General features: G+C 44.2%; 1 protein-coding gene across 10 annotated transcripts in view; it reads right to left on the reverse strand.

Moving 5' to 3' along the window:
- The window catches only part of AMOTL1 (angiomotin like 1), a 148,206-nt gene that overhangs the window by 27,095 nt on the left and 106,962 nt on the right, over positions 1 to 14,149 (reverse strand). For all 10 annotated transcript variants that reach the window (XM_032356419.1, XM_032356422.1, XM_032356420.1 and 7 more), the window contains 2 exons: positions 13,452 to 13,596; positions 11,923 to 12,012 (listed from right to left, as the gene is read on the reverse strand). In XM_032356419.1, the coding sequence (XP_032212310.1) occupies positions 11,923 to 12,012; positions 13,452 to 13,596 (235 nt within the window). The remainder of the gene's footprint in view (positions 1 to 11,922; positions 12,013 to 13,451; positions 13,597 to 14,149) is intronic.

The following is a 14,149-nucleotide window of genomic DNA, read 5'->3' on the forward strand; positions in this document are numbered from 1 at the left end:
TGATAAAACAGATCTCTCCTGCATGGGAGAGCCTGAACTCATATAAGTTGTTAAGGGGGCGGCAGGTGCGGGGAGCTGTCCGATGAGTCCTTACCATCTTCTGCCTTGTATGCCACATATAGTGGCCCGTGTCTTCCTGTATGAACCTTCCTACTGAGTGTACTTCATACTACCTCTGTAGGATGTTAAGAATCTAAGACAATGAATCTTGGAACACTGAAAAAATGAAATTAAATTTAAAAAAACAAAATCAAAATCAAAATATCAATATTTTAAAAAAAAGAATCTAAGACAATGGAAGTGTTTCATAGGGGAACAGCTATGGCAGGATTAGGAAACAGCTTACCAAGGAAGAGGATACTACTGATACGTGAGTGAATTCTAACACAGTCTTTAAAACAAAACTTGAAAATGATAGCTTCAGGAGCGCCTGGGTGGCTCAATCAGTAAAGTATCTGCCTTCCGCTCTGGTCATGATCTTGGGGTCCTGGGATCGAACCCCGCATCAGGCTCCTGCTCAGCAGGGAGCTTGCTTCTCTGTCTCTCCCCCAGCTCATGCTCTCTCTCTCACAATAAATAAATAAAAATCTTAAAAAAGAATTTTTTTAAACAATAGCTTCAGGTCCTTATCACTAGAAAGCTACAAAACCTACCAGGAAATATTCTAGTCATCTAATAAACGGAAATAATACATTTTGGTCTTAACATCCTTATATTTTCATTATATCATAAAATGCAGATTTTGTTATATAGAACAGATAACTTATAAGTTATCCATGGCTCGTTAATATCCAGGCCTCAATGTGAGTTTGTTGCACCCAAAGTAAACTACCTTAGCTATATGGGAGAAATACCTGAATACCAGTAGTTCTCCTCAATATAATTTTCTATAAATATAGTTCTCTTGAATACAATATAATCTCTTAAAATAAAATTTTATCTAATTTGGTTTTCGTATTGCATTTTCATGCTGGAAACTGTACTAACACATTCAGGTACGATTCATAGGTGTTGGTTTGTTTGTTTGTTTTTTTAACCTACCTCAATTTATGACCTCTGCAGCTTGCTAACTTGCTGGACTGAGCAGACACCCATGCATCCGCTCAGGCTCCCAAGGTACAGCTCAACCTCCCACTTTATTATTGGTTTTGTTTTTTTTTTACTTGAAATAAAAATGAACTGCTATTTCCCTCTCACTGCTGACAGGAAGATAACCAGGCAATGAACAGTGCCCCAGAAATATAGGACGGACAGGGCATTGGTTTGACTGTAGACATGTCCGTGACTCGATTTTAAACCGCCCTTTCCCCATCAGAGAAGAGAAGACTGTTTCTCTATTTTTGTCTTTTCTTAATATAAAAAGATAAACCATGGACACTTCTATTTCCAGGTATGACCCAGCAGATAGTGTGGTTCCCAGTTTAGAAAACGACCATAAGACCCAGGCATAATACAGAGAGCAGGGACATGAAGATACACAGGGGGCGGGGGGAGGCTAGGAAAGGGCCACGGGATCTACACGGGTTATACCTTGACTATGGTGGTTGCTACGTTGCCTCACACATCATACACCTCAAATGTGTAAAAATATATATATATATATGTATGTATACATATATATATATATATACCCTTTATATATCTATATCTGTTTTGATTAAGACATTAAGGCATTATTAGCACCGCGCTCTAACCAACTGAGCTAATATGTAAAAATAAAAAGTTATGACTTTCGAATGGGCCCTTTGGATGGCAGTTAAGTTTTAACACCAGCACCTGGCTCAGAGTGACATTTATGCTGGGAAAGCTGTTCTACCTGGGAAACAGTCCTTCTAGGACGGACTGAGAACAAAGAAATACGAGGCCCGCAGTTGCGTCTTCTGCCTCCTTCGACTTCTGTAACACTTCCCTCCCATTATCATTTTTGTAACTTGCTTTGAACCAATCCTTTTCTTTCTCTTCTTTCTACCAAACCACAGTCTTTGTAAGCAAAAAGAAAATTAGTAACAGATGCAAGCTTATTTTTAATGGTCTAAGACCAAATTTTCTGGACTTAAAACAAACATTTTGTCCTCTCAAAGTCCTCGGATTCCATTAAGATCCAGCTGTATGCTCTCACTACAATTCATGAACCAAAAATAGTTTCAAAAATGAATTGTAAAGGAACCGTACCGCAGAATTACTCATTGTATTCTGCTTAATTTTTATTTTTCACGATCTCAAGAACAAAACGTTTAATTTCACGGATATTTTGAGAAAACTTTTTTTTTTAGACTCTGAGCTCTATTCTGGTCTCAACAATTTTTTGTTTTGTATTTGAAGTGAGATACTGGATTACCCAACAAGGCCTTCTGTTACAATTGGCCAGGGTTCAAAGACAGATATAGAAGTCAGAAGCACAGAATATTAATTCCAATCATTGAACTCACTTGAGAAGATGCAAAGACATTATTATAGAGTCACAGTGCTGGGCTAAATAATTTGCAACCAAATAACACTTCCAGGAAGGAATTACTTACACCCACCCTACTATCCCAGATTCTTCTTGAGATAAAAATATGAAATCATTCATCAGCCCAAGAATCAAAAGAGATAACCTTTGGAGAGGGGAAGGAAAAAAGAAATAGGGGTGCCTGGGTGGCTCAGTGGGTTAAGCCTCTGCCTTCAGCTCCGGTCATGATCTCAGGGTCCAGGGATCGAGCCTTGCATCAGGCTCTTTGCTCAGCGGGGACCCACTTCCCCCTCTCTGCCTATTTGTGATCTCTGTCAAATAAATAAATAAAATCTTTGGGGCACCTGGGTGGCTCAGTGGGTTAAGCCTCTGCCTTCAGCTCAGATCATGATCCTAGGGTCCTGGGATCAAGCCCCGAATCAGACTCTCTGCTCAGTGGGGAGCCTGCTTCCCTCTCTCTGCCTGCCTCTCTGCCTACTTGTGATCTCTGTCTATCAAATAAATAAAAAAATAAAATCTTTATTTAAAAAAATGTAAAAAAGGAAGTTCCAACTCTCATCGTAGCTTAGCCATTAAACACTGATGGGACCTTGGAGAAACCACTGGATCATTCTGGGCTGCAGTTTCTTCGTTAGTAAAACATGCAGGTTACTCTGAAAAAGTTCTATGATCACTGCGAGTCCACCACTGTCCCCGCTCACATTAAAAGTTCTCTCCACCTCCTGATACACAAGAAGGGCCTCCCCTCGCCAGCTTAGTACGTGCCTGGGCTCCAGACTCAGAATGACCTGCATTCAAAACATGCCTGCTCCACTCGCCACCTGTATGACCATGGACAAGTGACTCAGCCTTCCCATGCCTCCGAGTCCTTGTCTATACAGTATTTTTGATACCGACCTCATGGGTTGTTGGTACCTATAGAGGCTACAGGTACCACTTGGAGGATGGTAAGCGTTCCGCTAATGTTGGCAGCTGTTACTGTTCATCAATGACCACAGCCAGGCTGGCCTGAAGCACGACCTCAAGGACAGATCCAAAGGAGCAAACTGCAGTTCTGCCAGAGGATAAGCTTTTTTTAAAAAAGATTTTATTTATTTATCTGACAGAGAGAGAGATCACAAGTAGGCAGAGAGGCAGGCAGAGAGGGAAGCAGGGAGCCTGCTGAGCAGAGAGCCCGATGCGGGCCTCGATCCCAAGGCACTGAGATCATAACCTGAGCTGAAGGCAGAGGTTTAACCCACTGAACCACCCAGGCCCCCGAAGATAAGCTTTAAACCATCAGCTCAGCAGCTTCTGACGACACTGTCTTTTACAGCGACAATGAGATGGCCTTCTAATGAGCTCCGGTTCAGAGCACACATGCATTTCTGGGGACCACATCTGTGACCTTCAAGGTCCTCTCCAAGATCTTCAGACCTCACCTCACAGAAGGCTGCTTATGGCAGGAATTTCTGGCATTAGTGCCAGACCTCACCATCTAGGACCACCAGCCCCCTCTCCCTCATTAGCAAATTCTGGATCCTCACTGGGAGCTAAGTCTGGTGACTACATTTCTACACGTCTCAGTGCATCTAAAATGATGACAATCATCCTCCCTTGATTAGGGATGAAGTAAAAGAGGAACGACAGTGACAATGACATCTTGGTTTCTAAATTAGGGTAATTCACAAACTAAGATGTAGGGGCTACTTCAGGAGAGCTTTCTTTTCCATCTTCCTACTGAGGTTCCTGCTTTTTCTCTCCTTCCGTGACTAGTAGCTGCCATGGAGGTCAGCACCCTCTGGCCTGCAGACCAAATCCCACAGGCTGATTCTGTCAATCAAGTGTCACTGGCACTCAGCCACGCCCACTGGCATATGGAGCGACTACAGCAGCTTTCAGGCTAGAGGGACAGACAGGAGCAGGGACAGCCCCCAAGCCTAAAATTCTTTACCATCTGGCCCTTTATAGAAAGAGTTTGCTGACCTGTGGCCTAAAACACAGTTAGCTCAGAGTAGACAGTAGACAGTACCTGTTTGGTTAAATGACAACCATCATGATTGTATTCAATATTCAATAAATACTTATTAAATGACTCTAAGGGCCAGGCACTGTATCAGGTTCTGGAAATACAAAGACCTGGGACTGCAGTGGTGAGGAGGACAGACGGGGCCCCAAGCCTCATGCTATGTACGGTTTCGTGAGGAACACAGAACACAACCACCTGAACAGTTATTTATGTGTAACTGTGAATGAGCCTTTACAAGGAGAAAAGTACCCAGCATCGGGGGACGATATAAAAGGAAGACTTCTCTGGCAATTGCCATTTAATGTGAGTGGAGACCTGGAATCCTGGATCTCCTGGTTCTGAACCATCAAGGAAAGTGAGGGTCTCCTGACGGCACACGAAAGGCAGACTTCAGCACTGATTTCCATTTCGTGCTTACTCTATCCATCCATCCATCCATCCATCCACCAAGGTCTTAGTCCAAGAAACAGGGATCCTAATAAAGTCACAGACATTTGCTCTTTCAATCCCCTCACTGGGATGCCAAGCGTCAGCTGTCAGAGGCCAGCGTCAACACATGATCAAGAGACAGTTCTTCAACCAGCTCTGGTTCTCAAAGCTCGGAAAATCAGCCTACATTGAATGATGTTAATTTTCACACTTGGGGAGATTCTGCTGAGCACAAACAGATGCCCCGCAGCCTGGGCGTGCTTTGCCAGTTGCTGTGTAGGTTTGAAGTTTCTCAGCACGGCCTGTCAAGGCTGATCAAGTGGCTTAAGCACACACGTGCTCTGCTTTCCAAATTCAGCAAGGCTCCATGAGCTAGAGGGCCTTCTTTGAGAACATGGCCCATTGCCCCACCCCAGAAACTGGCAGGTCCTGCCAGAGAAGGTGAGTGGAGGAAGGCCACAAGGAGCAGAAAGAAGTACTGCAGAATGAATGCACTGTATCAAGTCTCAGCCTTTCCTATCCCTGGTTATCCCTCCCAGCCCTGTTGGTTGAAGTTGAATCAGATTGATGACATTTCTTTAGAAGAAAGGGAGGTACAAAGAGATGAAAGCATCTGTCTTCACCTCACTGAGTACCTTCGTGAAAGGCCAGGATATAGAAGATGTAGGCACTGATCCAACATTATTTGCTTGAGACTGTGCCTCAAAACCTTTAATATTTAGGACTGCACAGTCCTATTAAACATAGGGGCCATCTTTAATGAAAACCAGTTAATTTAGGGCAAGAAAATTCTCTTGACTTAAGTGAAACTGCCTTGGCAGGCTTCATGGTCCTTTCCCTTCACCCAGACACGCATTTGTGGTGTCTGGAATGGTCTACGGATTGGTCAACATGAGCATCTGGCTATTCGCTACAAAAACCTTCAAATACCATGGCCAACTCTAATCTCCAACACAACCACAGGGGAGTAAAAGCAAAGGAGTCAATGGAACCAAAGTCAGCTCTATTAATACCAAATTTCAGGAAAGACACTATTAAATATAGTGTCCTTACTAGTAAAGGACTTCTCTTTCTTCAGTATCTTTCTACTTAAAAAAAAAAAAAAAAAAAGGAGGGAAGGCAAAAAGGGAATTTGAGCATTTTTTTTAAAAAAGATTTTTATTTATTTAAGAGTGTGTGTGTGTGTGCAGGAGCAGGGAGAAGAGCAGAGGGAGAGAAAAAGGGAGAATATCTCAAGCAGGTTCCCCGCTGAATGTGGAGCCTGATGTAGGACTCGATCTCACAACCCTGATAGTACCACCTGGGCCACAACCAAGAGTCTCATGCTCAACTGACTGAGCCACTCTGGCAGCCCCTGAGCATTTTTTTTTTTTAAAGATTTTATTTATTTATTTGACAGACAGAGATCACAGGTAGGCAGAGAGGCAGGTAGAGAGAGAGGAGGAAGCAGGCTCCCCGCTAAGGAGATAGCCTGATGCGGGGCTCTATCCCAGGACCCTGAGATCATGACTGAGCGGAAGGCAGAGGCTTTAACCCACTGAGCCACTCAGGCACCCCCAACCTGAGCATTTTTAAGTTGCTTCTATTGGGACAGTTCTTTTACTAATTTGCCTAACGTCTTAAAGTAACTGAGGATAACCTGTGTTCTCTCCAAATATGACCGGGAGATACTGAGCTAAAGAGCACATTTTGATACTGATGCTGCAGAAGGAGAATTTCCAGCCTATTGTTACAAGGATTTTTCCACTTTTATTCCTTCCCTCAATACACATTGACTGAGCGTCAATTACATAAAAAGCTTCCAGGGCTTTTAGTGAGGGTTGGGGGTGGGTACTGCGACTATCGGTGAAGAATGTCTACAGTTCTCCCACTTAGAGGAGGGGATCCATGCAAAGAAATCACAGCCACAGGGAACGCAGGTGAAGTAAGTGCTGTAGTAGTCTCCTCTCCAAGTTGGGAGAAGCTGTAAGCACGGGCAGGACCTGAGGAAAAATAACTACTTCTCTCCTGTCCTTCCTAATGACGCCCAATGGAAACCCACTATGTGATGTCATGACACGCAGCGTGGAGTTCGAACAATCTCCTTGCACTCTATGTGGGTCAACGGAACCAGTGTTTATGTCACTGAAACTTCTGTTTTGTGTTTCACACAAGCCCTTCCAGGAACCACAAACACCAGAGGAAGGCTCTTGCAGGAAATTGTATCAGTCTCTTTCATATTCTATGAGAGACAGAAAATCAAAGTACCTCAAACAGGATCAAGAGTAAGAGGACGATTACAAGACACACGGAAAATGGCAAATTGCTGTAATTTTAAAAATAGGTTGATCGCAGGGGCGCCTGAGTGGCTCAGTGGGTTAAGCTGCTGCCTTCGGCTCGGGTCATGATCTCGGGGTCCTGGGATCGAGTCCCGCGTTGGGCTCTCGGCTCAGCGAGGAGCCTGCTTCCCTCTCCCTCTCTCTCTGCCTGCCTCTCTGCCTACTTGTGATCTCTGTCTGTCAAATGAATAAATTTAAAAAAAAAAAAAACTTTAGAAAAAAAATAGGTTGGTCACAGACATGTTTTTGTATCAATTTCCAAACCCACCGAGAATTACAAGAGAAATCAAACCCATGTGGTTCTGACTTCTTTACGGCCATTACTCAACAACTTAGACAAATAACTGAATGTCCAAAACGTCTTTATTTTATTATTATTATTTTTTAAAATGAGAGAGGGATACCATTTAACAGCCAGAATCTAACTACACAGACTAAAGTTTAACCAAATATGCTGAACCTGGAGGGCCTAAGGAATCCCAAAGGGGGGGTAGAGACAAGTTCTCGCACACCGTGAAATGCGGCTGGTTTTAGCCTGGAATAACACACGCACACCTCAGCTCATCAGCTCCCACTCAACCCGAGAATGTGAGACGATCACCTCTACCAGTCGAGTTTCCCTGCATCATGTATTTTACTTTTGGCTTTCTGGCCCAATAGCATGGAAATTCTGCAGAGTTATCCATTTTCAGAAAGGAAGAGTTAAAGTGATTGTACTCACTGAGACGACAGAGCTAAGAGTGATGACAGACATTCCCGGAGCGCCGCATTTAGTGGACAGCGGCCCACCTCTGTTCTGTGCGGGTGTGTGTGTGAGGATACGCACGAGTGCACGTGTGTGGGAGACAATTGGATGGGAAAACCAGGGATCGCAGTAAGTTAGAGGTTAAAGGACAAAGAAGACCCAGTTTCACACAGACAGACAAAACAGGGATTGGCTCGATGCCCCATTTTCCAGGAGCAATTTCATTGCAAAAATATTCAGAAAAATAAACAAGCAAGCCCAGAAAATAAAATAGAACCAAATTTCTTTAAAGTGTGTGACACAAGCCCATGAGGTGATAGAGGAAAAAAAACCCTCACAGTCATCAAACCCCTAAACACTTAATTCAGTGTGATTTTTATTTTTATTTTTTAAGATTTTATTTATTTATTTGAGAGACAGACACAGGGCATGCGTACACATGCGAGAAAGAGAGAGGGTGTGCAAAAGCAGGGGGGAGGGGCAGAGGGCAGACGGAGAAGCCCCTGATGTGGGGCTCAATCTCAGAACCTTGGGATCATGACCTGAGCCAAAAGCAGATGCTTAATGGAATGAGCCACCCAGGCACCCCCAGTGCAATTTCTAATATGGACAAATTTCATGACCAAGTGGGGCACAATAATCACTGTGTTTAATGTTCATTTCACTCTGCAGTTCTAAGTAGTAACCACATCGACAGTCTACCAAGGTCTTCATCAGGCTCCAACATAAGAGCAGAGAGTTCGGTCTTCAAAAGCAAACTACCCTGGGCAACAGAGATATTAGTGATCCGGCCGGAAAGAACCGTTTCCCTCCATTACCACCCGAGAGAGCTTTACAGCTTACACTTGCACTGCAAGAGTGCCTTGGGCTTTCTTGGCCCTGGACTCCTAGATTCAACATGAACACCTAACAAAAATTCGAATGGGCCAGTCACTACTTTTCCCTTCCCTCCAACTTCTCCATCAGCCAAGGTGTCTGCTGGGGGCTTTGTGATGTAGCCCTAGCTCCTTGGCTTGAGTTATCCAGAGAAGTCACTACTCTTTGGTCTACAGTCTTGCTTTCTCTTACCCAAGGGCTAGAATCTCCAAAGGTTCCCTTGAAAAGGATGACTCCTGGTGCCTGGGTGGCTCGGTGGATTAAGCTGCTGCCTTCAGCTCAGGTCATGATCTCAGGGTCCTGGGATCGAGTCCCGCATCGGGCTTTCTGCTCAGCAGGAAGCCTGCTTTCCTCTCTCTCTCTCTCTCTGCCTGCCTCTCTGCCTACTTGTGATCTCTCTCTGTCAAATAAATAAATAAAATTTAAAAAAAAAAAAAAAGGAAGGCTCCTTTTCAGTACTCGACGTTTGTAAGTATGATTACCAAGTATTTAAAAAGAATTCTAATAACAGAGTTTCTAAAAGAACACACAGATAATAGAACACATTAATAACCATGAAGAGGGGTGGTACTTCATGCCTGCCCACATGTGCCCACATGCCAGAGCCTGACAGAGGGCACTGCCTGTCGCCAGCTTCTGGGTATGTCTGCACCAACTGTTACACCTGCTTACTCTGCTATGGGCCACAGAGCAAGATGACCCAACATGCTCAAACCTTTACTCAATATCAAATCCCAACCTGGTTTTCCTGCTTTTTATTGGTAAAGGGTGACCATCCATCCAGTTGCTCACTCACACCCCTTTCTCCGGTTCTTTTACTGCCATTACTCAACTGGTCACTTGAATCCTACTAATTTTGTCACTTCCTACTCTGTCCCCTACCCTCCATCACTACTTCTGTCTTACATCAGGACCTCTACCTCTCTTGTCTAGATACCAGCATCTCTGTTAATTAGTCTCCCTCCTGGTTTGCCTCCCAAACTAGTTTCAAAAATATAAGCCTTGTAAACAGTGAAATCATAAACACATCTGAAGATGAATATAGGTGAATAAAATACATCTGAAGATAAATATAGGTGAAACGTAGGTGAATACTTTTATAATCTTGGAGAGCAATAAGCATTTCTAAGCATGATATAAAGCCTGGAAGGTATAAATATGGTTACTTAAAAATATCTCTTATAACATAAAGAACACTGTAATCAAAGACTGAAAAACTGAGGAAAATATCTGCAACATACACAGCAGAGGACATGTTAATTTCTTTAATATACAAAGAGTTCTTACAATTCACTGAGAAGAAAACCTATTTGCAACCTGAAATAACATCTCAAGTCCCTGTCTTGCCACACCAGGAGAGGAAAAGGCACAAATATCATGTAAAGGCTAGGAACTGAAAAATCTGTTAGACATCACGGGTAGTAAACCTGCTTCAAATGCCCTGCCTAGATTCAATGACATTAAACATCAACACTGAGATACCTTTAAGATGTTGAAAAATGCCTCTGGACCGTCTTGTTTATGCCTATGGAACACAGTGAGGCATGTTTGCACAGAACAAATCATTCCCTGTAAAGCTGGAAGGCCCTCTTGGCCTGTATTATTGATGTGTTAGCTTTCAGCCAGAAGGTTAACGTTTTCAAGAAAACTTTTCAACTCACACAACCCCAACCCTTATTATTCCATCACCACAGTCTGGGCTGGGAGGCAGGAACAAAGGCCCCTCAGGTGAAACTAAGTGGCTTTTCCACCCTGACCCAAGCTAAGTGACAAAAGAATATCCCCCACAAGAAGGCAGAGTCCCAGCAGGGTGACATTCCTGACGTAACTGCCAAGACACCTCCTCTTACCCAGTTACATGGGAACCCAAATCCAGGTATTAAAATCTTAAATGCAGAGAGTACAAATGACTCCTCTTTTGAATGAAAGCTCGGATGAGAGGGTGGGTGGACTGTGCCCATATGAAGAGGTAAAATTTGTTAGGAAACTGAACCATTCAACATGCTGACTGCTGTTTATATAAATCTGAAACAAAGGCCAAGTCACTTGCAAGACATCCAAGGATTCTATGGCAAAATCCCTCAATGGTATTAGCATCCATTTACCGAAACAGAATTTTAAACCACAAAACTGAGACTAATAACTGAGTGCTACCATGAATAAATCTGGGGGAAACCAAGGAGTTTGAACCCAACCATACAGTTTTAGAAATTAGAAAATTGAACTGATTGTTTCCCTGCCTTGAGAATGTAAGGCTGTACTTGGGGGCCAAGCCTCAGAAAACCATCGTACAAGGGATAGCTATTGCCTGAACACGTGACTTTCTGTTTTTGGAAGCAACTATCTGTAGTTTGTGAACACCTGACTCACGATGTTGTTGAGAATTACGATACAAAAATAAATCCAATTTTCTAAACAGCTTAAAAAAAAAAGAAGAGTTGAATTTTTACACTTGTGACATACACTGGATTTGCAGAGATTCAAACCCTGACCAATGGTTTCTCAAACCCCTTTGTTTCTATCATTTGCCTCCGGTAAAAAAGACTAAGATATTCTCCCAATAAATCTAGAAGCCCAGGTTGCCACTGATCATTTTATTCTGGGCTCAGTGTCTTCTGCAAATGAGTGCCACACCTGGAGATGCACGGTGGGACCCTCGGTGACTGGATGCTACAAAGGGCAGCCAGGAAATGCTCACCCTAAGGAGCACAAAACCATGCCAGGAGGACCAGATCCCACCAGGCACCTCCTTCCTTTTCTGTGGAGGAAAAGAGTTGTGCCTCATTTAAAGGGGTGAGTGGAGGGAAAGGTTGTGACCTTGCTATTTCTTGGAGAATGTTCTAGAGAAACGGAGAGAAATTGTAGGTCAGAAAGACGGAATATAAACACTGCTGAAATAAGAGAAATCAACCTTGGCTTTATGTCTGGCAGACCTAGGAGGGCCTCCTCCAAGGCCCAGCAGCCTCTAGGTGACATGGAACACACAAGAGGCAAACTGCCTACTTAGAAATCTACTTAAAATTAACAAGATTCCTTCCTCAGGCCCCCAGTTTTTAAGAATACCAACGCGGGACAGAGAAACGTGGAGACTCACTCTGGGAAGCGTACAGCCCCTCTGCAGCTCTGTCTTCGTGCCCGTCGTATTCCCTGCTGGACAGCTGCCTGTTGGCTGTCTCCAGGCGATCTATGCACACAGAAGACATGGTCACAAAGACGTGCATGTAGACCCAAAGTCACCAGCCCAGCAAGAAACGACGTGGGTGCCAGGAACCCCAAGCTGAATCTCTCTTGGCGAGAGGACTAGGTTCTAAAATCTGGGGTTGGGGTGCCCAGGTGGCTCAGTTGTTTTGAGTGACTGCCTTCAGCTCAGGTCATGATCCTGGAATCCCAGGATCGAGTCCCACATCGGGCTCCCTGCTTAGCAGGGGGGTCTGCTTCTCCCTCTGACCTTCCCCCTCTCATGCTTGTTCACTCTCATTCTCTCTCTCAAATAAATAAATAAATAAATAAATAAATAAATAAAATAAAATCTGGGGTCAGCAGCAGGAGCACAAGTTCTGAGAAGAATCATATAGCTATGTGCAAGGCCAGAAAACCTCTGTTCGGAAATCCTTGAAAAGGAGCTAAGTGTCCTTGGCCTCAGACCCAGTCTTAGTCTATCCCTGACCACCAGCCCTGCGGTTAGCCTGTGCTGCTATGGGCAGCTGGGAAGCCAAAAACAGAAATAAGAATGAACTAAAAATCAAAAATTTTTTTTAAAAATCAAAATGGATGAAGATTCTACCTAGAGAGCTCTACGTTTGCTCAAACCACTTGGTAAGTCTTCATTTATTCAATTCAATAATTCAGTTTGGTATATCTGTAAGGAATGTCCATGATTCCCAAGACAAAAGGACTGTGGTAATGGGAAAGGTAGGCTCTAGCCACTGGAGACCATCAGTATGTTGTTTTTGCCAATGAGGCAACTGAAAAGTGGCTTAGCTCACTGAGAGACAAGTAAAATGTTATGGCTTAAGTCATTCTTCGTTGGAGACTGCCAACATCCTACAGCAGGTGCCTTCCAACGTTCAGGGAGTTTATATATATCTACTTTTTTCACAACTGGGGGCTTTGTCTTTTTCCTCCAAGAGAATGCTGTCTAGCTCTGCCTTCTATACTCTATCCAGCAAGAGCTGACTGATGGCTTTCAAAGAAGGCTACCAAATGACTCAGCCTGATGTAGGAAGGGCTGGGCATCCAACACTGGTCTTTTCAAACATTCTTCTTCGCAGAGTCACAAATCACGCTAAGTACTTTTATTTTATTATTGTTTTTTCAATTTTGAAGTTCTATTTTTATTTTACGGAGTCAGTTTGATGCAGACCCTTAAAAGCAGGGAAGAAGCTGCACACATGCTCCCTCACTTTCACGGACTCATGCCTAGAAGCTGCCACTTCTCAGGCCCAGGGCAGCAACCCACAACACACAATCTACACTGGAGAAAAGAACAGTCCTGCTCTTTGAGCACCCCTGCCCCAGGTGGTTGGACTTCCCAAGATTACTGGACACAGCGTGGCCCGGAAAGCAGGCCGCCAGCTCCCTGGGAGTCTAGGGCAGGGAGCACACGGATGGGGCCAGACGTGCCTCGGAGGTCTCTGTTGAAGTCATGAAGCCTCCGGATCTCTCCTTCCAGTTTGTTTCTCATCGCCTTGTCCAGTGATTCCCGCTTGGTAGTGGACTTGACCAGGCTTTCATAGGCTTCTGAAATTCTCTGAAGTTCTTTTTCAAACTGCAAGAAAGAAGCGGCATGAAGGTGGGACTCCTGGCACGCACACTGGGGCCTCCGTTAGACTGATTCTTGGACACGCCGGCCGAGAAGGCGGGGTCTTCCTTCCACATCTCCGGCGGCACCGTCTACAGATGGTGCCATCAATTCCCCACCCCCTCTGGCCTGGAAGGGCCACAACAGAACCTGGTTCTCAAGTCTGGCTGGACTTCCCGATGCCACCCTGCAGAACCCACGTTTCCAGACTCCAAGTCTGGTGCTCTTCCAGACACCCTCCTACCCAACCCCCAAGGAACATAAAATCCACACAAAGAGAGGCATCGTTAGGCATTTTTACCCCTCTGTCTAGGAGCGTGTCTACATAAGGACACAGGACTTGTATCTAATTATAGACAAATGCCCCACAGGAAACCTCTTCATGTGAAGGAGCTGAACAATACTCCTGGGGTGAAGATCGTTCTCTCTTCCCTTCACTAAGTCAAGGACTGTGCCTTTTGTCACTGGCATATTTACATCTGTACCAAGTCGCTGTCACTGTCCCAACAGGAGTCCCCTA

The sequence above is a fragment of the Mustela erminea genome, chromosome 9 (assembly GCF_009829155.1).
Source record: "Mustela erminea isolate mMusErm1 chromosome 9, mMusErm1.Pri, whole genome shotgun sequence".
Lineage (NCBI taxonomy): Eukaryota > Metazoa > Chordata > Mammalia > Carnivora > Mustelidae > Mustela > Mustela erminea.